The sequence below is a fragment of the Podarcis liolepis genome (assembly GCF_965112155.1).
Source record: "Podarcis liolepis genome assembly, chromosome: 12".
Classification (NCBI taxonomy): domain Eukaryota; kingdom Metazoa; phylum Chordata; class Lepidosauria; order Squamata; family Lacertidae; genus Podarcis; species Podarcis liolepis.
In genome coordinates, this window is record NC_139563.1 from 24,883,479 (window position 1) to 24,910,598 (window position 27,120).

Sequence of the window (27,120 nt, forward strand, 5' to 3'; positions counted from 1 at the left end):
CCTTCTGAAGGCAGAACCAAGGTTGAAGGGGAAGAGGAATTCTGATCCTGAAATCTCCACCCACCTGACAGAACCATGAACTTATTCAGGGGAATAAGATGAACAGAGGTGATTTAGAGTAAAAGGGGAGTAGGGTCAGGGGTGGGGATGGGTGAGATGTCTAGGAGAACATTTGCCAACTTGGTGACCCTCAGATATTTTGGACTGCATGCTTTGGGTTGTGGCTGAATCTGGTGCACAGCCCTGATATCTGAAGAGAATGCAGGCAAATTAAATTCTCTGTGTGGAGCATTTCTTGCCATATTGAGGTGGTTGCCTGAAGTCAAGGCCTAGAAAGTAGGCTTGAAGCAGTGGGTGGAAGCCTTTGGTCCTCTGAATGTTGTTGGACTACAACGCCCATCATTCCTGGCCACCTGAAGGGCTGAAGGTTCCCCACTCCTGTCTTAAGAGTACACACAGCAGTAACACTGCAGAAGTGAAGCAGCACAGAGTCTCAACATGATACAAACAAAAGGAGGCCTTGAGTTCAATCATGGAAGAAAGGTAACAAATACAGCTATAATAATGCTATTTGAAATCCACATCCGTATTTGAAATGAGTATCTTGGGTCTTTGTAAAAGCCATTAATGTTTATTGTTAAAATAGACGTGCCTTTTTGAAATGCAATTATGTTGAAGCTGTGTGTGGTTAGTTAGTTAGATAGATAGATAGATAGATAGATAGATAGATAGATATCACATTTCTGATTTACATCAAAATCAACATAACACACTGAACAATGGAAGCAAAACTCACCTCTTTATAATAAAATACGCTTCTGGTGGCAACTCAGAGCAGCCCACTTCTGGACAGAAACCATAGAATGAGAGTGAAACAGACTTTGCCATCCTGAGTTTTCTCCCCTCACAAGCTGGAGCTGCTGCTGCTTATCTTTGCTTCACAGCCATCCATTGTGCAGCTGCTGCCAAGACCATTTTTATTCTTTCAAAGACTGATTTTCCCTTTTATGTTAACAGAACGGCTCCCAATCAGACTGGAATTCAGAAGTCTGAGCAAGCCTCAAAATGCAAAGAGTTGTGGAACAACAATTGGTCTTCATCTATCAAGAAAAAAAGGTAGGGAGGTCTGCTTCTGTTCTTAAATTCAGTTGGTTTACATCCAAATGCAGCTGCTAAACACAACTCAGGTTACCCAGATGTGTGTTGGCAGTAGTTCCAAGGGTGATATGCTCATTGCAAAACCAGGGCTATAGTGGAGTCGCATTGTAAAGAAATGAGTTACAAGACTGACTGAGGTTGCAGATCAAAGCGCAGAGTGGCCAGACCTGAATCTAGACCTAGAATGCATAATCTCCAAACCTGAGTCCCTCAGGCCAGTGACAAAAGCTGGAGTCAAGGATTTGAACTGGAGCTTGAAGTACACATAAAACAGGCACAGGTAGAATCCCAGGTTCCCAGTATTTATATAATTGACATCTTGGGGCACCTCCCAAGGCCCACTGCTGATGCCTGTCCTGGGCAACTGGGAGGTTGAGTCTAGTCACCATTAAAATCCCCCCACAATGTCCTCAATATAGTATCACCCTGCGAAATTGTGGGAAAGATAATTGGTAGCTACTGCCATCTAATTTCTGTTGGAAGTGCAACAGCAGGAATCGTGCTGCTTGTAACTTAACAGTTAGTTCTGCTATCAATATATCAGTAACCAAGTTGGGGGGGGGTGTTGTTTAAGCAACAAGGCAGAGTGGAATGATATTTGTTGAAGTAGCATGTGACATTATTGGCATTGTGAATCTGAGGGAGCATTTCCTCTGTATGTTTGGTTGAATGTCTCCCTGCTATGTACAAGACCTCAACGAGAAAAGAAAAAACTTCTCTGTTCCTTTTTCGAATTCGATACTGTTTTTGTGTTCCTCAGCAATGTGTTGTCAGGATTTCTTTTCTATCTGGACTACATTATTTAAATGACTTTGCCAGCCACCCCACCAGCACCTATCAATGGCACTCTGGCAATCTAGGAGCATAATACTGCTGGTCAGGTACAAGGGTTGATGCTTCACATCTTATCCCTTTTCCTTTCAGTGCTTGAAGAGGCTCTGAGGCTGAAGCTCACACAGTTTCCATTAGTCCAGCAGCCCAACTCAGAGCAAACCCACTCAAATTAATCAAGAACTAACTTTGGATTCAACCTCAAGTTCCTGTCTACTTCACGCCCCAGAGTTCCTGGGTGTATGGTGTTCTTCGTTGTTGTTTTTCTAGCCTAACAAGCATATTACTTCTAATTTCTTCCCTTTCTTAGTCCCAGAACTTCTGGTTCCATTGTAAAACAGATGAGCAACCTGTGGTCTAATTTCAAAAAGTCTTTTGCAAGCAGCCTGTTGAGTGGGAAGGAAGACACACCAGATGAGAGTGGAAAGCAGGCAGTGGAAAGAGGGACTGGAAGAAAGCAGGGTGGCAGAAAACAAAAGTGGTAGTCCTGCCTTGTTTTTGCTCTGGCCCTGCCTCCCACTGGATTCAGCCCTGCCCACTGTCAACACACAGTCCCTGACAGATTACCCAAGGGAAAAAGGTTGTCCCACTATGTCCTCTCACATGATGTGTCCACAAATGTTAATACACAAGGACAAAGCAAGACTCTAACAAACACCCTCAGTGTTTTGTTCTTTTCTCTGTGTATTGATTTTTATGCTGCATGTTTCAACAAGCAACAATGACTATACCTATTTCAGTGAGGTATTTCATTTACTGCTTCTCCCGAGAAGTCTCTCTCTCCCCAATTCCCTTATTTTCTTGTTAGACTTCAAACATTCCAAAATCCTTTCAAAAAAAACATCAAGACACTATCTTCATTTCGGCTTCTTTTTTTAAGTGTTTTGAACAGCAGATAACGTTTAAAAGTTTGCCTCAGTTGAATGAGATGCCTCTAGGTCAGCTCTCGCATTCAAATGGCTCTGACGAGTCACAGTGTGATGGAAGAGCACACAGCACAGCATATCAGAGCAGTAGCCCCTCGCAAGGACATGTTGTGCAATTCTGGACCACCACTAGGGAGTGGGGAGCAAGGAGAGAAGTGCAAAGTCGTGATTCTGATGGCTCAGCTATGGTGACAGGCAAACTCTGCAGTAGTCAGTGGACCAGGTTGCTGGTGCAATAGCTGGCTGCTAGGATGGGGTGTGGGGAAATTCCTGCCTATGTCCTTTAGACCAAGGATAGCCAACCCATGAGCACATTTGCAAACCATAGAAACTGTTGTGGACACCACCTCTGTGCTGCACCTCTCTGCTTTCTAGCTGTAACCTCCCCTCCCCATAGCATAAAGGTAAACTGGTAAACTGATCATTAGGTCCAGTTGCGGACGACTCTGGGGTTGCAGCGCTCATCTCGCTTTATTGGCCGAGGGAGCCGGCGTACAGCTTCCAGGTCATGTGGCCAGCATGACTAAGCCGCTTCTGGCAAACCAGAACAGCGCATGGAAACGCCGTTTACCTTCCCACCGGAGTGGTACCTATTTATCTACTTGCACTTTGACGAGCTTTTGAACTGCTAGGTTGGCAGGAGCAGGGACCGAGCAACGGGAGCTCACCCCATCACGGGGATTCGAACTGCCGACCTTCTGATCAGCAAGCCCTAGGCTGTGTGGTTTAACCCACAGTGCCACCCGCATCCCCCCATAGCATAATTAGGCTTAAAAAAAACTTTCTATTGGTTATGGAAAGCTTCTTTCACACTTGTTCAGATGGGAGCCTGTGGCTGTCAAGGGAGACCTGTTATAGCACATGTGTGCTCACAGGCATCATGTTGGTGACCCATGCTTAAGGCATGAATTGGGGAAAGGATGTAGCTCAGTGACAGAGCATCTGCCTTGCAGTCAGGGGTCCCGGGTTCAATCTCTGGCATCAAGGAATGTAGGAACTGTCTGTTATCAGCAGATTCCAAGGTCATTAAGGATAAGCCTGCTTCCTAATGGGTTTGTAACATATGCTGGTTGGGAAGGAGATATCTCCACTCTCCACATTGTGGCGTGCAGCTGTGTGCTATCCCCATCATCTCTCAGAGCTACTTAGTTCCTCCTTGAAGGCTTCTGTGACTCCTTAAGGCAACCAAATTTGCAAGCAAGTCACTCAGCTTACCCAAGCCCATTAGAGAGCCAGTGTGATGTAAAGGTGAGAGAGCCAGACTGGGAGATTGGGGTCCGAATCTCCACTCAGCTCACTGGGTGACCTTGGGTCAGTCACCTTGGACCACTCACTGCCTCTCAGCCTAACCTACCTCACAGGGTTTTGGTGAGGATAAAATGAGGAGGGCAGAACCATGTACACCACCTTGAGCTTCTTGGATGAAATGGCATGGATTAATGAATGACAACAACCAGAGAACAGCTGGCCAAGATGGGAAATGCTAAACTTTGGCCACAGCTTTATTGTAGGGAGAGTTGGGGAAAGGCAATGCAAGGTCATGAACGCCTTGATGAAAAGAGATGTGTGTATGCAGGAGTGCCCAACACTGACATGGTTAGGCCTCTCCCTTTGTAGAAAGCAGCCACGCACTGGCAAGACTAGGCCAATTGATGGAGGATATGAGTTTCGACAGCTATTAGGCAAGATACATACTGTGTTTTGCCCCCATTATGTAGGCTACTCAGGGCTCAAAAATTAAAATGGAGACTGGAGTTCACCAGAGGTCACCTCACCATCCCTTCACCAGATCAATTGTTGAAATTATGTAAGACCATAAGTAACTGCCATATACTGAATTAGACCACTAATCAGACAGCCCTGTCTAGACTTATTGGCAGGGAGTGTACTGCAAAGAGGTCTTTGCTAGCCCAGATAATTGAACTCTTTTCAGCTGGAAATTCCAGGGATTGAACATGGGAAATTATCCATGCAAAGCATAGGCTTTTTCACTAAGCCTCTTCATTTTCTGTTTGTTCATACACATCTCCTCATTATCTGAATTCATTGTGTGTCCTTCTAGTAGATCCTTGCCAACGTAATTGGAATTTCCATTGATTTAAATGTCTGATTAGCAGATCAGTTTTGATGACCTTTAAATTGTTTAGCTACATGGTTTCATTCTATTTCCCTCCATTATTGCTATAAGATTGTTGCCTGCTGTTCACCCTTGTGCACCGTTTTCTGCAGGCTGCATCTGGAGACGTTGGTCCTGGATGTATGTATCATCTACCCACATTTGAAGCAAAGCACTCCACTTGAAACACCCAGTTCGTATTGGGTTGCATTTTGAATATGTTTGTAATCTCATGAGCACTGATGGGATAAATGATTGTCATCTTATAAGAAAGAAAGAAAGAAAGAAAGAAAGAAAGAAAGAACAGCTGTCTTAAATAATTACAAAAATAACAAACAAAAATGACTGCCCTGGCTGTTCAAAACATGAATTATTTTTTTTTTAAAAAAAAATCAATGGAGACAGAATGAAGAAGGTTCAAAAAGTGCTGTAAACTGAAATGCTTATCTCCTTCTGCAAAAGCTGTCAATAAAGGCCCTGAAGTCTCCTTGAGAAACAAATAGGCACTTAGAGACCAAGCAGAGCTATTTCATGTTCAAAAATGAAAGGTAGGAGATTGAAGACTTTTTCCCCTTTTTGTTTAGCTGGTATTGAATGGGCATTGTGCGGCGCAGCACACAGTTAAGGCTTGATTCTAACACAACCTCAATAAAACCTTGCGAAACTCTCAGTCCTGCCCAATTGGAGGGACTTTGTGGACTGACAGTAAAACTTCTAAAGCAATACAATACTTAAAGGTATCTTGTTTATTGCACATTAGGATCTGTTTTCTCCACCACCTGCCACTGGCTACAGATAAACAGCCAGTTTGGAAGCCTCTGTTGACTCAAAAGTAAAAAAAAATTGTTGGCTCACTAGCATGGGGGCAAGCAATGGAGGATGCCTTCACCCTTCATTATATATACAGCACAAGAAGACTATGACTTATCCCCCCCACCAACAGCATATGAATCAATATGGCTAACTTGACTCAACACGCACTCACCCCACACACATACAACCAAACTACACTGCAACCAACCGAATGCAACCAACCAAACTCTGGACCCTCCAATCTCTTGCAATGCCCACACAAATAAATAAATATTTAAATAAAGGGCCTACCCACGTGATGCTGATACAAAAACCCTGAACAAAGACTTTGCAATAGAATGAAATATTGTTATCCCCCTCTCTCTCCTCTCCCCCCCCCAACTGCACTATGTAGGTCCTTCATGTGACCATTGAGCTGGCGTCTAAACGGAGTGCTTTGATGTGCTTCAGAGCTAGACATTGGTTCTGTGGCTTTTTAATATGTTGCCAGTCCAATGACATCTCTTCCAGAATCTGACAGTTGTTCTCATTTTGTGATCTCCAGCTTGCTGATGTCCTGAGGCAGAAGTCTGCTTTTAGAACTGTGCAGGAGTTTCCCCTCGACAGCATAATTGCCCCAAGTCACACACACTCACAGTGTCCTATCTGTTGTATCAGCTTTATAGTCTTTCCCCTTAATTTATCAAGATTTCCCCCTTAGGCCTCAATCTTCTAAGTGAAATTATTTTGTGGTATATGATGATATTCAGCATCAAAGAATGGAACTGTCAAGCGGTTTTCCCCACAGCCAACTAATTCTGTCTCTGTCTCTCCCTGGCTGAACTGCAGCCTGCAGCTAATATAACCATACTTTTAATGTAAGTGGTTGCTTAGTAAAATCAGCTAAGTTGGAATGACTGGGGGGAGGGGGTTGTTCTAAGAAATCTTCTTCGGATGTGTCTATCAGCTGCAATGTGTCAATGTCTATTACACTGAAATGTTTATTTTAAGAACAATTCTGTTCTGCTCATCCTGTTTGTTCTGGGTCTCTCTTTTGCTAAGTGTCCCTTTTACAAAAAGAAGAAAGAAAACTATTCAGCAGAGTCCCTTGCTTCTTGGCTTTAAGGCTGCATGACCTGCTATCTTTATATGTGCTGTAAGGGTGCCTGACCTTCAAGGCAGAGAGAGCAGCCACCTGTCCTGTCATCTCAGATGATCTCACCCTTTACATACCCAGCCGATCACAGTACTCCTGCAGATCCCATCTCATCAGGAAAACCCTTTCCATGTAATGTAGGAACTGGGCCTTGAATGTGACAGCACCCACCCTCCGGAACTCCCTCTCATGATATACCAGGCAGGTGCCATCTCCATGGTCTCTTCAGTCCCTATTGAAGACCATCCCTTCCAACGAGCCTTATCTCTAAACCACTGAGCCTCTTGGGCTTGCCAGTCAGAAGGTTGGCGGTTCAAATCCCCACAATGGAGTGAGTTCCTGTTGCTCTGTCCCAGCTCCTGCCAACCTAGCAGTTTGAAAGCACGCCAGTGCAAGTAGATAAATGGGTACTGCTGCGGCAGGAAGGTAAACAGGGTTTTCATGCACTCTGCTTTCCGTCACAGTGTTCCGTTGCACCAGAAGTGATTTAGTCCTGCTGGCCACATTACCCGGAAAGCTGTCTGTGGACAAACACTGGCTCCCTCGGCCTGAAAAGTGAGATGAGCACCGCAACCCCATAGTCACCTTTGACTGGACTTAAACTTCCAAGGGTCCTTTACCTTTTAACTATAAGTGAAGATATTTTAAAAAAGAAAATATTATCTGTATTGGCCTATGAATGAATGAATGAATGAATGAATATATATGGTTTATTATTTAGGTTTTTGTTTTTACTTCAGGGTGTTTCACAGGAAGTGATTTGTGCATGAAATTGTCATCATCTCATTGATGGTTCTCTGGGGCTGATATTCTGCTGTAGGTGTTCCATTATTGGCTCCAGTTGGTAGGAGTCACTTGCTTCATCCTGGCTGTGTAGCTGGTGTGGTCGTTTGGAGGGGTTGCCAAGGATGGGAACTTTAACATGATAATTGCCAGAGTGTTTGTGAGTGGGATCTGAGGGGTCTCACTCTGCTCTTGAAATCCCCCATGCTACTTATTGCTAGCCAGCAGAGTTGCTCCAGCAGTGAGTGATTCCTGGTGGTCTCCTAGCGTTGAGTCCCTGGACAGTGTTGTTGGGGCATAAGATTGCACACACCCTTACTTTGAAAAATGTACACAGGTCCAACTTAGACAACTTACAGTATATGTATTCAAGAGTCCAGCTTTTCTTGGTCCCTTCCTCCTTTTCTTTTTAAATGGATCTTTTCCTTAATCCCAATCAAAGGAAGCTGCTGAAATCAGGGAGCTGGGATAGGGAAAGATGTGTGAACCTCCCCAGGTATACCAATGTTTCTCTCCTATTTTAGAGCTGGGAAACCAGGACCCTGCACTATTTTTGGAAGGGGTGCAATGAGAATAAGTTATTTTCATCAAAAAAAATGTTGGAGAGTATGGAGTTATGCAACCCTCCCAAGCCAAGGAGATTAGTAGATTACAACCTTTAGAAGACATCTGAAGGCAGCCCTGTATAGGGAACTTGTTAAAAAAATTAATGACTAATTTTGTTTTTATATATGTTGAAAGCCGCCCAGAGTGGATAGGGCAACCAAGTCAAATGGGCAGGGTATAAATAATAAAACGATGATGCTGATGGTGATGATGATTGAATAGGACATTCCTATTTTCATCGGAGAAATATTAGAGGGTATGTACCCACTTGGAAGTAAGTGTCACTGGACTCAATATGGCTGCACTTTCAAGGCACAAATGGAATTAGCACTGACAGCAAGCACACAAAATATTTGTTTTTCAAAGCTGAATGAAGTCTTGTTTGCAAGATGCTTTATCAAGGGGTGAAACATTTCAAGTTCTTGCATCTTTGTGAGGCCTTTGCCACTGAGGCTCATTGCATCTGAATGTGGTGTTCTGCTTAGAATGCGTCTCAGCAGACAAACATTCATTTTTGCAACAAAAATATTGAACAGCCTTGAACACAAAAGGGAAGCTGTTGAAAGAGCCCGAGAAATAAATAAATGAACATTCAAGGCAGCGCAGGGTGGAATGTTGCTTCACAAGGCTTGCCTGTCTCTCCAAACATCATAAATGTTTAAAAACCTGGTTCAACAAGGAGGAGATTATCTGTGGCACAAATGGGAAGAGATGTGTGTTTCAGAGAGGCTGTTTCAAGTAGGGCTGCCAGGTTTTTTCTTCAGAAGCAATTCCATTATACTGTGGAGATCTGTGGAGCAATGTCCATGTTGCTCAGCTGGAAATGCCCAGCTGGAAGAGCTCACATCACTTGCTGACCTTTTACCTGCCTGCTCAAAACCATTGCTCATCTTCTGCTGTGTATTTTGGAAAGTGGTTTGTCTGTCTGATTTCTACACATCTGGACACCTCTTCAGATACCATATATCCAAATTTTACATTATTATTCCTGAGATCAAGGAGAATGTTTTCATCTATGCTTAGATAGAATTGACTGCCATTTGGAATCAAGATGGCGAACTGCGACATTCAAAGCAGCATGGATTTTTAACCAACATTTACATATTTGTTTCTGAGATCAAGAAGCAGCTTTTCATCTATGTTTCCCTGGGAAAAGGGATTGATTGTTAAACCTCTGTGGGAATTGTTGCTGCTAACAATTCTCAGCCCCCTTTACAAACTCAAGTTCCCAGGATTCTTTGGGGGAAGACATGGCTATTAAAATGCTATAAGGATGCTAAAACGCATGGCACAGATGTGGTCTATGCCACACCATGTATTAAAGGGCAAAAAAATTATGCTTTTGATGCATATTCATGTCTCTTTTTATTTCAATCTTTTCAGATATTCTGAAGACTATTATCTGCAGATAGTTGGGAAACTACAGAATTGTACGTGGAAGAAGAAGCCACAAGAATATGCCAGATTCAGGTAAGTTTGTTTCCTTAATTCTACAAAACTGTCTGCAGGAGATCTGTCTATGAAAATGTGATATACTGAGATAATCAAAATCGTGGGGTTTTTTACATCCATTGTACAGAACATGCAGTTGTCTGCTTCTTGCTGCTTTGGGAATTGAATGCTATATTAGGGCAATTTTCAGCAGTGCAAAAGCTGAAGGAATGAATAGAAATACTGCTTTGTCTACCTTGCTGTCCTGGGAGGGAGGGTAGGATATAAAATAAATAGTGAAATACCTTCACTATATAAAGAAATGCATAGCAGAATTAACCCAAGCTATATCAGTCGGTTCAAAAGCAGTGTTCATTCTTTATGTATAGAGAATGGGTGGCATGTGCCTTTCAACAATGACACAGATTCCGTAGATTTGTGGACAACCGTAGGAAAGTTATCTGTCTTCCACCCATGCCTTTGCACTTTAACCTTGTGGGCGAAGTTTTCCATTAAAGCAATTTGACATCGTTCCCGATACCAGAATCCAAGGAGATTAAGAAGAGAAGTGTTCTGAGGCTTTGCAATTATTATTCTAGCAGCTGTTAACTAGCATAATTATCAAATCCTTAAAGAGTATGTTCTTTGCTGATGAGAAGATTACTGCTGTGGAAGACCTCAGAGGCCCCATATAGAATTGCTGGAACACATCTGATATACACTAACAAAGATCTTAGTTCTCTGAGTGGTGGTCCTTATGTAGCCGGGGGGGGGGGGGGAGGAGCACACCCCAGTACAGTGCAGTAGGAAAGTATCAGCAGACTGGAAGGACAGATCCTGAAGCTGAGGCTCCAATACTTTGGCTACTTCATGAGAAGAGAAGACTCTCTGGAAAAGACCCTGATGTTGGGAAAGATGGAGGGCATAAGGAGAAGGGGACGACAGAGGACGAGATGGTTGGATAATGTTCTCGAAGCTACCAGCATGAGTTTGACCATACTGCGGGAGGCAGTGGAAGACAAAAGTGCCTGGCGTGCTCTGGTCCATGGGGTCACGAAGAGTCGGACACGACTAAATGACTAAACAACAACAAACTGTTTGCAGAAGAACAGAACCATCTTTACAGAGGAAGTAGGACTTTGGGGTTCAGAAAAGGGTGACCAGAATGATCAAAGAGATAATAATAATAATAATAATAATAATAATAATAATAATAATAATAATAATAATAATTCATTTATACCCCGGCCATCTGGCTGGGTTGCCTAAGCAACTCTGGGCAGCTTCCAAGACATAAAAAATCATAAAACATCGAACATAATAAATTAACCAAAATAATAAAATAATAACAACAAAAACAAACATTTATTGTGTGTGTTTGTTTGTTAAGAAAACTAATAAAAAGCATATTGAAACATAAACACACATTAATAGTATCAATCTGATCCAATATAAAAGTCACAATAAGCAACTTATATCAAACAAAGCAACATACAACAATCCATCCGAATCTAATAGTAAACAGTAAAATTAAACCTCAGCAAATAATAATTAAACAGTTCTGCTTCCATGGTCAGAGTCCCCAATGCTGCTTAATGTCAGTTGCTGGAAACCACAGGAAGGGGTGTTCTTATTGTGTTTGGGTCTTGCTTGCTGGTTTCCCACAGACATCTGGTTGGCCACTGAGAGAACAGGATGCTGGACTAGATGGCCCGTGGGCCTGATCCAGCAGGGTCTTATGTTCTTAACACTTTGGGGTGGGTGAAACTCTGCAAAGCAGCTGAACGAGAACTGGGCATGCCAGAGGCGCCAGCTTGCGAGGGTGATTAGGGAAGGCAATGCCCTGTGGTTAATGCTCTAAGCTGCACTGAAGTCTGAAGTTACTGGGACAAATACCTGAGTTTGATGGGCTTTGGGTCATGCCTCTAAACTCTTGGTGCAGATGTGTGGCAATGAGCAATGGGAGCTAATTTTAAACAGTATCTGATAAACAGATTGAAAAGCTATTTCATTATAACTCGCATGCAGTAGCAGTGACATTATCTTTGTAGAAGGTTACCAATTAGCTGCTTTTCAAAAACAACCCACAGATTTACTTATTTTTAATGTGCTTTTAAATATAAACTCAAACTATAGGTTCTGCAGCTGGAAGATAATTAAGAAAACGCGGCAGAATCTAAGGCTTTTGTTTTTGGTCTGCTTTTCCTCTAATAGAATGAGGCAGGGTGACTTTTTGTTTCTGCATACATAACCAACTGAGTTGCCGGTGGTTCTGAGGGAGAAATGTTTCTTTAACAAGTGCCTGTTTTCATGTAACTCCCCCCGCCCCCACCCGATATCTTCTCCTTTTTGCACTTTTCAGAAACAGGATATTAAAATTTCACAGAGATCTTGCTTTGACAACACATCAGAGGCTGGCAAGAGTTCTGATCTTTTAATACATCTGAGAAAACAGGCTTTTCCTGTTAGAACCGACTACATCCCCTGAATTTCTCAGTAATTGTGAAGACACACATGTTGTGGATTGATGTCTCTTTGCCCCCATTAGAGAAGTAGATCAACCAACCATCTGGGGTACCAACATTCTTGGGGAGTCTGTTTCCGCTATGGAAATGACTTGAAAAGGAAACTGCTGCTTAGAGGAGGCTCATTGTGACCCTTGGGCTGCAGTCTTCTACATGCTTACCTGGGAGTAAGTCCTATTGAATGAATGGGTCTCCCTTCTGAGTAGATGCCCATAGGATTCTGCTCAGTTGCTCTCCTTACAGCTGTGGCATAACTGAGACTCTTCTCATTTCTTCTGGCTTCCCAGCACATAAGCACTAAGCCGGCGGAGATGATACAGTGGTACCTCAGGTTAAGTACTTAATTCGTTCTGGAGGTCCGTTCTTAACCTGAAACTGTTCTTAACCTGAAGTACCACTTTAGCTAATGGGGCCTCCTGCTGCTGCTGCACGATTTCTGTTCTCATCTTGAAGCAAAGTTCTTAACCTTAGGTACTAATTCTGGGTTAGCGGAGTCTGTAACCTGAAGCGTAAGTAACCCGAGGTACCACTGTACTTGGAAATGGCAATCTAGGCCATTTGCTGTGCCAGGATGCTCCAACCAAGTGTAATTTCACACATGCAATATGATGTGCACAGCAGGAGCCTGGCTTTCATCTGGAAGTCAACTGTGGGTTTTTGGCTGACACTTGCAGGCTTTTATGCAGATAGACCAGAGGTGGGCAGCATTCTCTTGTGGACAAACTTACAGGGGTGGCCACATGCCAGCTCTGGGGGTGGTCAGAAGCAAAAGTGAGCAAGGCAACTGATTCCCACCTTTTCTGCAGTAGGCTACATTCCAGCCAAGCAGAAGTCAAAGGTTTCCACACATGCACACAGTGGTGCCAACTTGAGTGAAATATTGGGGGGATTCAAGGCAGCCATGCCCTGTATAATCGATCTCAAGACATGGCATGCACACACCATTTAAATGGCAATGCCCATCAATTTTGGGGGGACTCTCAAATATTTTATTGAGGGAGGAAGGGACCTTGGCCCCTAGGAGCTGGCTCCTGTGCACACATGTATCTCTCTCCATCCAGGCAAGCAAGCAAGAGGCATTCTCACAGTTAAAAGACACCTTTTGGTCAAGCAAAAGCACCTGAGAATGCAGAGCTGGTAAAATATGGTTTAGGTATAGGTGATGTGGCCCAAGGTTCCCCATGTTAGTGGAATCATTTGAATAATGCAGGCAGAGTGCAGGCAGAAAAGAAACTGATAAAACTTTATTGAGTAAAGAACAATGTATAACACAAGGAGATATAAACAAAGCGGTTAGGTCTTTCTTAGGTCAGGAGTTGTTCATAGCAGGAAAACATGCAAGGAGAGAAACTGTCCGAACTATACAGCCAATCAAGGCATGACTTACTTGAAGTGGTCTGATCTAGGTGGCAGCAACACACACACACCAGTTGGCTGACTGTTGACAGAATTAACCCTTAGTTTACTAACTGAATGATCTCTCCTGTTGTACTTCCAACACCCTATCCATGGTATATAGACCATGTGCAAATGAGCCATCCCTAAGCCCGAGGCTGGCTTTGCAAACTGACTCCAGGCAACAGGGTGAATTGGTCCTTTAAGTGTTGTTGAAAAGGGGAGAAAGCAAGTGGCATAGCGTGGGTTGCTGGTGCCCGGGGGTGGGGCAAGTGTTGTGCCCACTGGGGAGCTGGGAGGAAGTAAGGAAATGGCAGACATTGAAATAAAAAGAAGCAAACTGCATGCCAGTCAGCTTTTGTTAATTCATATTATTCATTGTCTCATTGCTCAGCATATGATAAGGACAGACCTTGGGCTTTGCATGTTGATCAGCAATACTTGTTGCCAGGCACAGGTAAAGCCACCAGCAAGCAGCTCTGTCAGTGTTTTCTGGCAGTGTGTCATTACATTAGGTAAGAGGTATCAATGCGTGCAGATATTTGCATCAGTGTGGGATCTGCACTCCCATGCGTAGCAGGGGAAAAAAACCATGAACACAATGGGCTGAGTTTATATTGGATCTAAACAGGCTAAGGAGGACAGCCATGACACATCTGTTGCAAGTTCATAAATACAGACCTGAAGATAAAACTTGGAAGTAGAAGAAATCAAAGCTATTCACAGTTCCTTCTAAATATTAACAGGGTGTAAAGGGCTTACACTGCTATAATCACCATGTTAGTGACTTGCTTTCTTGAAGCCTGTCACACATTCCCATCTATTATTGGCACTGTATCGAACATGCAAGAAGACCAATATTTAATTAATGAGCAGCTTGAAGTGGTGATCACGCAGAGAGGGCTTGACACATCCATCAACAGCAAATGTTCCCTGACACATAATTTAAAACCAAAAGTTTGAAACAGGGGAAAATGTCAATCACTGAGCGCAGTCACAAATCAATTCTCTCTGGCTGCTCAGTGAACCACATGACATACTAATTAACCTACATTTTTGGTGTCTGTTTCTGCCCTAAATACAGGGCCATTATGATTCTAAGCTAAAGCAACTGTTGAAACAGGAAGGAAAGGTTGAGGGCAGAACTTGATGCACATCAAACAAAAGCAGCAGGAGGAAAGTACCGTATTTTTCGCTCCATAAGACACACTTTTTTACTCCTAAAAAGTAAGGGGAAATGTCTGTGCGTCTTATGCAGCAAATGCATGGTCCCTGGAGCCGAATTGCCCAGGGGCGAAAAGCAGATCATGCTTTTTTTTTAAGAAAGAGGGAAGGGGGTGTTGAAAGGAAGCCGATGAGCAGCTGATCAGCAAGCGATCAGGAGCGAGATAAGGGACGCTAGCGATAAAGGAGGCTGCCTGGGAGGGGGGAGGATCCTCAGGATTTTTGCATTGGGTCACCCCAAATTCACCATCAGATCACATAGCATGTCTATGGCTACAGCCTGCACCCAAAAAAATTATGCATCCACTGTTTCGTGGGACCGCAATGGTGCAAAAACATGGTTACAAAGCACATATCCACATGGATTCTCAGGATTTTTGCATTGGGCTACCCCAAACTCACTGTCAAATCAAATATCATGTCTGTGGACACAGCATGAACCACAAAAATCATACATCCACTGTTTCGTTCAGAATATATTTTTTTCCTTGTTTTCCTCCTCTAAAAACTAGGTGTGTCTTATGGTCAGGTGCGTCTTAAGGAGCGAAAAATACGGTAGCTTTGGGTGTGGGTGATATTAAGCAGCGAATCAGCCTGGGGAGGAATTCTTATCCCTTTCCCTGCCAGCCACTTCTCCACTATAACCCCACTTAGCTGCTGCTTCCCACCTCATCCAACAGTTCCACAGGGAGCTTTGCATTTGCCTACAAATGTCTGCAATATGGGGAGGGCAGGGAGTAGTCTTGGAGGAAGCAATTCCAGAAGCTGCACAGAGGACATGGGTTAAGTACTCTTTTCCCTACCACGTCTCCACTCAAAACCAGCACCTCCCAAAGCCACTCTTCCTTAGGTCAGACAGCTGGTGACTTTTCTTTAGAAATGTAATGTATAGTTCTCTGTAGTCACCCCATATTCTTATTTGATAATAATTATAGACACAATATACATCTGATGGAAGGAGACTCATTTGCTTAAGCCCACATTAGTCCGGTCATGCACAAAACAGGGAAAGGGGGTCTAGGTTTTAGATAAAGGAAATTTTGTGAGGGTATACTGAGCACTTGCTCTACTTGCAACCACATGCTTTTCTCCCAAGCCGAGCTGGAATTGGGAAAGTGAGTTTGCTGGTGGACCCTTTTATCTTCTGCCCACCAGGCTTGTGCTCTACTACTGAGCTATGATTCTTTGGTAAAGGATGAGACTTTTTGAACTTCAGGAGTCTATATTTCAATCTCCCCCAATTGCAAATTAGCCCCCATCACTACTTTTTCAAAATACAATCCTGGGAAGGGGCTTCTTAGCACTCTCCCCTTTAGCATTTCTTCTTCTAATTAGCCCCCTTCAAATTCCTTACCTTCCCATCCTCACCCCCAAAATAGATAAAAGGTAAAGAAACCCTGGACAGTTAAGTCCAGTCAAAGGCGACTATGGGGTTGAGGCGCTCATCTCACTTTCAGGCCAAGGGAGTCGGCGTATGTCCACAGGCAGCTTTCCACGTCATGTGGCCAGCTTGACTAAACCGCTTCTGGCACAATGGAACACCATGATGGAAACCAGAGCGCATGGAAACACTGTTTACCTTCCCGCCACAGTGGTACCTATTTATCTACTTGCACTGGTGTGCTTTAGAACTGCTAGGTTGGCAGGAGCTGGGACAGAGCAACGGGTCCCTCATAATAGAATACATGGAGCACATTTATAATGGTGTCAGTATAATCATGGATGTTTTAAATGCCCTAATGCCATTATACCATGTGCAGAATGCATACTATCCAATTTGGTAGGAATATTCAATAGTGTGAGAGTTCTGGAACGTGGGGTGTTCGCAGACCATCAATATTTTCAAGTGAGATTCAATCACATACTGTTAAATTCAGGTTGTGTCGTTAAAGTCTTGCACAACAAAGGGATGGGAAAATGTGCTGGAACATGTGAGATAATCCTTGCTTTGCCGCATCACCATCTAACCTTCCTGCAAACCAAATGAATGCTTAATAAATAGTGAATATCATTTAATCTCCCTGCACTGAAATCAGGATGAATGCTCAGTAAACAGGCCATCTAGAAGTCACCATGACTGCTGGTTACTGTCGTATTTTTTTTAAGCATTAGATTATAGGTAACTCCCAAAGCCATGGTTCTCCATCATTTTGAATCTAATGAGCCTGAATTTCTGCTTAAAGACCCTCTTAGTCGATTGAATGCAGCAGCAGAGCTGTGAATAGCATGTCACTGGAAGCAAGCTTCTAAACGGCAGTGGATTAATAAATGTTTGAGAGACCGTTTGCCTGGGCAAACTTGCTGAGCAAGTGCAACAAGCAAGGAACCCCAATTCTTTCTTAAAAGATTGTATGGCTGTCACTTATATAGCTGCTGGTGAGCAAGCTTCCCCGAAGGCTGAATTACTCTAATTGTCCCACAAGCTTATACTGAGGGCTGTAATTAGTGAAATGATTTCCAGAGGATGTTAACCTCTTGCAGCAAAAAACAACAACAGAGAGTCTTCTTTTGACACTTTAAAGACTGACAAATTCATTAAGGTGTAAGTCGTCATAAGCCACAAGCTTTATGCCATAATGAATTTGTTAGTCTTTAAGGTGCCACACGACGGGGTGAGGTCCCATTGTTCGGTCCCTGCTCCTGCCAACCTAGCAGTTCGAAAGCACATCAAAGTGCAAGTAGATAAATAGGTACTGCTCCAGCGGGAAGGTAAACAGCGTTTCTGTGCGCTGCTCTGGTTCACCAGAAGCGGCTTAGCTATGGTGGCCACATGACCTGGAAGCTGTACGCCGGCTCCCTTGGCCAGTAAAGCAAGATGAGCGCCGCAACCCCAGAGTCGTCTGCAACTGGACCTAATGGTCAGGGGTCCCTTTACGTTTAAGGTGCCACTAGATTCTTTGTTGTCTTCACTGTAATCAGTGGTTTTCCTTGAAATAAGTGGGATAAATATTGCATTGTTACGTGTGTTCTTCCTTTTCACTGCCTGTATTTTAAGCTTTATTTCAGAATACATTCTGTGCTACAGACTGGACACATTTCAGTTGTGTGCTTCAGCCCAGAAACAGGGAGGCAGCGAAGGCTGGACCTTGAGCCACAGGACAGGGGACCCAAATGACTGCCCAGAAAGCAGCAGGTGATGAGGGCTGTGGCAAACAGACCCCACAACATCACTTTGGCTGGCATGGATGTGCCAGAGCCCCCTGGTACTGGTGCTGGTCTCCTTTTCTTCCCTTTCTTCTTCTTTACTTGGGGGGCTGGCCAGCTAGGCACATCCATGGTTACAGATGATTTTGTTATTGTTACAGTGGTACCTCGGGTTAAGAACTTAATTCATTCTGGAGGTCCATTCTTAACCTGAAACTGTTCTTAACCTGAGGTACCACTATAGCTAATGGGGCTTCCCGCTGCTGCTGCGCCACTGCTGCGCTATTTCTGTTCTCATCCTGAAGCAAAGTTCTTAACCTGAGGTACTATTTATGGGTTAGCAGAGTCTGTAACCTGAAGCGTCTGTAAAGTGAGGTACCACTGTACTTTAAAATTATGCCTACAGCAAAATGATGCTCATTCCCAGGTAAATGTGCTTAAGCATCAGGCTAATCGGAAGGCAACTGTAGTCATGATGGTGCTGTGATTTAAGCAAGTTTTAAAAAAATAAAATGCAAAATTGCATATATATATATATTTTTAAAAAACATGGTTAGCTTGATCTTTCTTTCTCTCTCCAATGTATCAGGAATGTAGAAACAGTTGTAAAGTACAGAATGGTGGTGTTGGGAGGACAAAAGAAATATTTATTTGCTGCTTTAGAGATTTCAGAAAATCCCAATGGAAACAGAAGCTGAAATTGTCCATTTTGCCTTATTTGTCCCATATCCAGAATGAAAATCAATCCAGCAAATATGCTCAGTATTCACTGTTGCTGTTTTCAGCCTGCAAATGATACGTAATTGTAGGTGTGTCCCGTCCCCCCATTTGCATTGCATTTCCTTTCCATTGAAATGAATTATCCTTTCAACTGAAATTAATGGTGTAGAATAATGTTGCCTTTGTCAGAAACTGAGCTGCAGCAGAACGGAAACAGCACTGCATGCACGGAACACAGGTTGGAACAGACATCCCTGACCACTGGTCCTGTTAGCTAGGGATGATGGGAGTTGTAGTCCCAAAATATCTGGAGGGACGAGTTTGCCTATACCTGGGTTGCAATGTAAAGCGATGCCATCTTACATGCTTAGGTGCTTCACATCTATAGTAATACACATGGCTGTGCAACTTGTTTTAACTGTCTATTAAGACCATGAAGTCCAGGGCCTAAATCTACCTAGCTGCACCATCACCTGGCAGGACAGAATCAGGCAGCTCTGCCTTAACAATAATAAATTGCACATCAATAGCCATGGAGCAAATTGCAATTTGTGCTGCAACATATGAAGCTGATCCATAGGATCTGGCTGCAAGAAAGAGAGATAAGACGGATGAGCTCAGTCTCAGTCTACAAAAACAGCAGGAATAGCTCTAGGGTACACAGAAAATATTTGCTCATTAGATAATGCCATTTTTTTCTGTAAACATCAGAACTGCTCTGATGAAGCCTGCCTCACACAACCTGTGAGTTTGCCAACAGTGAAAACCTTTAGTTTAATAAGGGTGCCATTGTCAGCCTGAGTCTATTTTAATGAAAATTTTGCCATCACTGGTTTTATGAGTTGTGTTTGTTTTAAACCTTAGTGTTTCTTCTGTTCTGTTATTTTATTTTGCTTGACTTTGGACATTTTAATGATTAGAAAAGCAACTTATTTGTTTCATAAAGCATTATAAACGATAATAATCTCATGCAAAGTCCAATGTCAAGGATGGTTAAGTTGCTGGGAATTTAACTGAAGGGACCTCTACTCATTGTAAATTATCCCCCCCAAAAAGAAAATGTGTCTACTGCAGAACGTCATCAAGTTTTATTGTGTTTATTGATCTCTCAAGAAAGAAAAATGAATAATTTCAAACTGCTCTTCTGTTATTCCCTCCGTGGCACAGCGTTGCATCGCATTAATATCGCACTGCCTGACTGTGTTTTATCACATTAGCTAGACCATAACATTAATTAGAAACAATTCTTTTCTTATTAGTTCTGAAATCTTCTTTTATGCTAGACTGTTTCCGATTATATTGAAGCATTCCCTTTTATGCTGGGGGCAATAAAGAAGAGGGGCGCACCATCATTGCTAATGAACGTTATCTATCACAAAGGCATTTCATTTGATGCTCAGATCTTGAAAGCCCAAACGTTCACTGTGCTGCCCTAAACTTCTCTCTGGATTGCATGCGAACACTCCAGAATACCTTCGGAAAGCAGGAATTCAGCTTAGAGCTGCATCGAAATGGTCAGCTTCATGGGTTCAACTTCATATTTTTCTGCCATGACTTAACATTGGCAGCTTTGCACTATATTCTTCATGGTAGTGACTGGGCTGGTCGCAGAAATGAATGGAATTTTTTTAAAAATAAAATTGCTGGCACAACAGACAGCCAAGAGAGCTGGTGGAAGCATCATGGATGCAAAGCACTTCCTACATATTCAAGCACTTTCCTGGGGAGTGGGGGACACAAATGTTCAGTTTAAAAATGGAAGTATTTTCTTTCTTTCCAGGGAAGTAGTTTTGTATTCAAAGCACTTCCACAGAGCCTTGAATGCAAACTTTTTCTGCAGAGGGAGAAATGCTCTAGTGTTAGGGTGCCTTCATTTAACTGAGGGGTTTTCCACACTTCCCTCCAAGTGGTTTTGCCTTTGCCCTAATGCTGCCTCCCCCCCCCCCTGCAAAAAACTAAATCAGAACAGCAATCAAAAACCTGATTGCTGTTTTCCAAAGCAACTTGGCAAATGGAGGCATAAATGACCCCTCACAATCTGATGACCATCAGTTAAAGGGAGCTTCTTTGAAGTTGCATTTTCAGAGTTGATCATCTAAAATGGAAAAAAGTAAAGTCTCAGACTTAGAGCCTAAAAGGATACGACACAAAAGGAAAGTGGATTGGAAGGAAGGAGGAAATAAGGAAAGTTGGATGCAAGTTCTTTGTTCCAAGTTCTTCTGATGACTATCTGGTGTGGAAAAATTCAAAGAAAAAACTGTGCCTCTTTGCTGTATGGATGGGGTGGTTCCTCACCCCTTTTCTTTCCTCCTTTAATGGAGTCTCCTGGGGCGGCTTCTGCCAGGTGACAGGTGATGGAGCGAGGAGCCTGGCTTCTCAGCAGAGCTGTTCGTGGTCTTGCATCCCTCCTCTTCCCTCCTCTATTACAATCGGATGCACTGGGTGCTGCCAAGGGCCACGCGTAATAAAGCTGGTTTTGTTTTGTGTTTCTTTGCCGCCTCCGCAACATTTATTATGCTGATCATTTATTTATTTGTTGTTGTTGTGCAGGTCAGAGCTTGCCTCGTGCTGCGATGCCGCTCACAACTTTATCGCTTCTCAAAATAACACCCCGCTGGGAAGCAACATGAGTTATGAAGTGGACAACAAGAAAACCATTCACATCACAGAGGATATATTCAGAATGCTGCCTGAGGTAATAAGAGTTTCTTGGATGGTTTCATGGCCATAAAAATGTAATCTAAAAGACACACACACCTTCAATCCTTTGGTATTCTGTGGGTGCCTCCAGAACCAGTATTTTGCAAGAAGGACTCAAGCACATATCAAGAAATGTAGGTTTGTGTAATTAAAGTGGATAAAAGCAATCTGTTGCCTTAGTGCAACAAATCACTTAAAAAACAACTTTTTGTGATTAGGAAAGTGATGGGGAAATCCATTGGAAAGGGTGGGATGAATGAATGATTACTTGTTAAATGCATTAGTACCCAACAAGCAACTCAGGATGAAAGCAGGAGGAATGCTCTGTGCCATATAAGCTCTCCACAAATAAATCAGAATAAACAATCAATAAAGTCGGCATAGTTTAATCTCCATGCAGGCAAATCAAGATGAATACTCAATCAAGTGGGGCATCTACAGGAAACCTCTGTGGTACTGTCCCTCAATACTTTTGCTCTATGAAATATTCCTCTTTTTTTTCTTCAGTTATCAGTAACCTAATAGCCAGAGTTCTGTGGGTGATGGGCCAATCAGAACCAAAATTCCCAAAGAAGCCCAGTCAAGAGCAACACAAAAAAGGTGTAAAGCGAAACAACCACGTCAAAGCAGAAATTAACACAGTTTAAGGCAAATGTCATAGGATACAGAGAGCCACGAAATGATCCCTACATAGTTGAAAGCCACCACCCTAACGCTCCAGTTAAGATAGCAATTAAAAAGTATAATCAATGTGTTGTATTCAAAGTTAGTTCTGCTCAAAGTAGATTCACTGAGCTCAATTAACATGACTTACTTGGGTCCATTAATTTCAATGGGTCTATTCCAAGTAGAACTTAAAAGACCTGGGGCTCTAAAACATTTTTTGCTTGGTGCCTAAAGAATGTTAACAAAGGCACCAAGGTGAGCCTCTCTGGAAAGGACATTCCACAGAAGAGGACATCTCCTTTGGAGCCACCCTCTGCATCTCAGATTGTGGGGGCCCTTGAAGAAGAAGGGTCTCAGCTGATGATCTCAGGGCCCATAGTTCAGTGGTAGAGCATCTGCTTTGCGTGCAGAAGATCCCAGGATCAATCCATGGCATCCTCATGTTGGGCTGGGATAGACCCCTGCCTGGAACCCTGGAGAGCTACTGTCAGTGTAGACAATAATGGGTTAGAAGGAATAGCAGCCAGATCCTGTATAAAGAGCTCTTCCTGTGTTCCTAGGCATATCTGGCTGATTCCAGCGTCTCCTAGTTGTGAAGGCTCCATCATCATTTTCAGACCAATGGTCAATAAATAACTTTTATATCAGCTTATTAGAATTAGTGGTGGTGGACACAGGACCTATGAACTCTTGGTTCTGCTATGCAAGAACAGAGTGCACCCGTTGTTTTTGTTTTCAGTCACAGCCCCTGGATTACCCATTCAAGAACTGTGCCGTGGTTGGAAATGGGGGGATCCTCAAGAACTCCAGCTGTGGAGCAGAAATTGATAAATCCGACTTTGTATTTAGGTAAGAAACTCTAAACTGTGATGCGTGCAATAGCTTGCACAGGGACATAGGCACTCTGACACCGGCATCCTTATTTTTGCAGTTTTTCTTGCCCATTTTCATAAGCCTCAGACATGTTATCAGAAGTGCATGATTTCTACTTAAGGACAAATTTCTGGCCGCTTTGAAGAGCAGAAATGTGCTCTGAAATATGGAAGTAGTTTACACGAGCATATTTGTGGTCAGTTCCTAGGTGACATTTCTGTTCTCTTAGGGTCTGTGAGAGCTGAGGCTAATAGTAGCGAGAGAGAAGAAATTCAACACCCCCTCCCTGTTTGCTGTGGTTCAGACAAAAATGTCCCGATGATGATGGTGATGATGAAACCTGGCAATGGCACCTGCATTTAGTGCCACATCTAGGTTTGCTTTTGTTACGAGAATGGCTACTATGCACAGAAAGAGGGGTCTCCTGTTCTTCATTAGAGAGAATTTGGGCAGAAAAGAAGTACGGCAGTAGAGAGAAAATGCTGGTCTTTCAGCAAACCCTGTTGCCCTATCTCTCCCCGCCACTGTTGTGTGTGTGTAAACATCTACATCGGGATCTGCTGTCCCTGTGGATCCTGCCACCTGAGGCAGTCTCCTTACCTTGCCTCATGGCTGGACTGGCCCTGTGTGTACAATATTTACAGCAGATGCATGTTGAAAGTCCCACTGCAGACAGTAGCGCTTGCTTCCTAGTTACGTGTGCCTAGGACTGCAGCTGTAGGGAACAGACTCAAGTGCCATGTCGAAGAGATGTCTGGATGCTATAACAATGGGATGTTTAAGGTGGCTCCTAAATGGCTCTTGTAAAACTTCAGGTGTAACCTTCCCCCAACAATGGGAAGCATCAGTCAAGATGTTGGCAACAAGACAAACCTTGTGACAGTCAACCCGAGCATCATAGCACAGAAGTGAGTATGACTGCTATGTTTTTTGTGTGACTCGTGTTTAATTGCTTGATTCTCCATTAGAGAAACGCATCGGCATGTCACCACTACAGCCACTGAATTGCAATTGCTTCGTTAGCGGTCCCAAGCTCCCTTTTAACTGGCAGCCTAATGCAGATTGAAAGCCCTTAAGCTTTTCGTGCGTTTGGAAAGAGCTGGAGCTTTGGTGAAAGGAATAAAGAAGCCATTTGTGATTTTGCTCCCACAAATTCTCAGCTGTGCAGCAAGGACAGTTTTACAAAAATCATAGCCACCATCTAAATCAGGGGTGACCATGGGGGGGGGGTTGCATGCTAATGGTAGGGCAGGGGCAGAACGAGGGGCTGGGGGAAAATTCGATTCAGTTACCATTTCAAGGCTAATCTACTTAATTCACATTATCCAACACCCTACCGTCCTTTGAAATTCACACTTCTCCAAATGTTGCAATGCTGTGCTCCAGCCAAGTAATTTTTACCAGGGTGAGGGTGTGCATAGAAATGCAAAGATTGGTGAAAGTAACGTTTTGTTAGGGGAAATGACATTGCGAAAAAATGTGTTCATTGGCTTAAACTATGTACAAAATATGTATATTAGGAGAAATTCACACTAAGATACACTGAATTTTCATGAGGACATGAAACAACGGTCTGTTGTTAATACATGAAGAACCGGACTTAAGACTAGAAAAACGAGAAACTAAACTTCAGGTTTTTGCCCATCCTTAAGTCTGAACCTTCACTCTCTCTTTTTCTGCCACCCCCATTTTCTCTCCTCTGTTTCAGCCTCTCCTTTGTCTCTTTCCCCCTTTTCCAGCAGGCTGCAGCAGGTGGGACATATTGCTTTTGCAAAGGTTCTGAAATAATCACTTGCAGAGGACTTCTGCCATCCCAGATCTAAATGGCAGTCAGGTTCCTCTTCCAGAATCTGCTATCTTTCACATTCACCAAGTTTTGTGTGTGTGTGTGTGCATAGAAATTATATATACCACTTGAGAGAGAGAGAGAAAGTCTCCAAGTAGCTCAAAGTACTGGCCTACCTTACATGTGGCACTAAGCCAAACTATGTATGGTTTAACAAGCAATCATGCTAATGCACAGTTTAAAAAAACCCACACCTACTTCTCCTTTGCCACAGCATTGGGAGCTAAGCCATGGTTTGCTTTAGTGTTACGAATGAATCCAGTCATGTGGTTTCACTCCAAGCTTGTGGTTTAGTGCTTGTGGTTACTTTGTAGGAAAGAAACCATGAGCTCAGGCACTCATGATCCATAACAAAAGACAAACCATAGCTTGCTTCCTAGTAGTGGAGCAGCAGCAGGACTGTGAGAGAAGTGAAGTGGCCTCATTTTTCTTTCTGTGCACCACCACACTTGCTTGTTGTTGTGTTTGTTATTATTTATTAAATTTACATACTGCTAAACTATAGTTTGGCTTAGCATTGCACACAAACACTACCACCATAACTCAGTACAGCAGCTAGTTTTGCCATACAAATCAAGTTGATTAGAATTAGATAATAAATAGCAAATAAACAGAAATGGGGCGATTGGCTCCTTACAGAACAACATTTAGTCTTCCTTTCTATGTTATTTGCTTCCAGGGGTGGGGTGCGGGAACAGTTTGCAAATAATATGGAATTGCGCTATATTCCATGATATTTCTGGAAGCGGCTTTTGCATCGTGTAAAAGCTTAAATATAATATGAAAATTAAGGAAACTTCAGGAAAATGGGACAAAATATCATGTGAATGCAGCTAGAGTCTCACAGGACTGAACAGGGCATCGCTCCTGTTGCTTTTATAGGTGGGATTTAATTCTCATTCTGTTTCCAGTGGTGAGCAGTTTATAAAATACAGTGGTACCTCGGGTTAAGTACTTAATTTGTTCCAGAGGTCCGTTCTTAATCTGAAACTGTTCTTAACCTGAAGCACCACTTTAGCTAATGGGGCCTCCTGCTGCCGCCGCGCCGCTGGAGCACGATTTGTGTTCTCATCCTGAAGCAAAGTTCTTAAGCTGAAGCACTATTTCTGGGTTAGCGGAGTCTGTAACCTGAAGCGTATGTAACCTGAGGTACCACTATACAATAATGGACCCCACTGAATCACACCCAGAGTATCTGTACTGATGAAAATTTTTCACATGTCTTTTCGTCTCTGCAGATATAACAAACTGAATGAAAAGAAACTCACCTTCCTGGAGAACATTGCAAGCTATGGTGAAGCTTTCCTTTTGCTCCCTGCCTTTTCCTTCAGGAGCAACACAGCAGCTTCTTTCAAAGTGCACCAAACTCTGAAAGAGTTCAGCGCAAAGCAGGAGGCCATATTTTTCTATCCCAGATATCTCAGAAATCTTGCCCAGTTCTGGAGGACTAAGGGCGTCAAAGCCTATCGGTTGTCTTCAGGCTTTATGATCACCAGTGCAGCTGTGGAACTGTGCGAGAACGTGAAGCTCTATGGCTTCTGGCCTTTCTCAAAAAGCATCGAGGGCACGCCTATCAGCCACCACTACTACGACAACCAGCTACCCAAGCCTGGCTTCCATGCAATGCCCAAAGAGTACAGCCAGATTCTCCAGCTCCATGGAAGGGGTATCCTCAAGCTGCAGTTTGGCAAATGTCTAACTGACTAGGCCAAGGTAGGTTTCTTTGTGGGAATGTCCTGCATTTCATTAAGCCAGGGGAGTCCCATGCCTCGCATCGGGGATGGGGAACCAGATGTTCTTGGACTACAATTCCCATCAGCCCCAGCCAGCATGGCCAATGGTCATGTACGATGGGAGTTGCAATCCAGCAACATCCGGAGGGCTAAAGTTTCCCCGCTTCAAATGTTTTAGGCAGAAAATTCCAGCCTGGCCCGGATGTTCTTGCAATGATTGAGCCTGCCGTGTAAATTGCCAGGCAGCCCTATAAGGTGGCCATTTCTTGCTTTAAAATAAAAAGTGAGAGTGGCCAAGATTACATTATATTTGATTAATCACCAAATGCCAGAGAAGCAATATGGGATTTTAAATTGAGACAAAACTGAAGTGACTTGTCTGACTGCTCATTCATCAGTGAAGTGATGCAAGCTGATTTATTCATTTGGACTTCTCTTTAACCCCTCACCCTTTTTAACCCAGAGGCAGATAAATGCCAACTGTAGCTTGTGATG

At 43.2% G+C, this 27,120-nt stretch overlaps 1 protein-coding gene across 2 annotated transcripts in view; it reads left to right on the top strand.

Moving 5' to 3' along the window:
* The window catches only part of ST8SIA6 (ST8 alpha-N-acetyl-neuraminide alpha-2,8-sialyltransferase 6), a 41,262-nt gene that overhangs the window by 10,223 nt on the left and 3,919 nt on the right, over window positions 1-27,120 (top strand). For both annotated transcript variants that reach the window (XR_014517574.1, XM_083467572.1), the window contains exons 3-8: window positions 1,018-1,116; window positions 9,752-9,838; window positions 21,358-21,502; window positions 22,913-23,022; window positions 23,862-23,954; window positions 26,131-26,605. Coding sequence is in view for 1 of the 2 variants with exons in the window: in XM_083467572.1 (XP_083323698.1) it covers window positions 1,018-1,116; window positions 9,752-9,838; window positions 21,358-21,502; window positions 22,913-23,022; window positions 23,862-23,954; window positions 26,131-26,599 (1,003 nt within the window). In the remaining variant the exon portion in view is untranslated. The remainder of the gene's footprint in view (window positions 1-1,017; window positions 1,117-9,751; window positions 9,839-21,357; window positions 21,503-22,912; window positions 23,023-23,861; window positions 23,955-26,130; window positions 26,606-27,120) is intronic.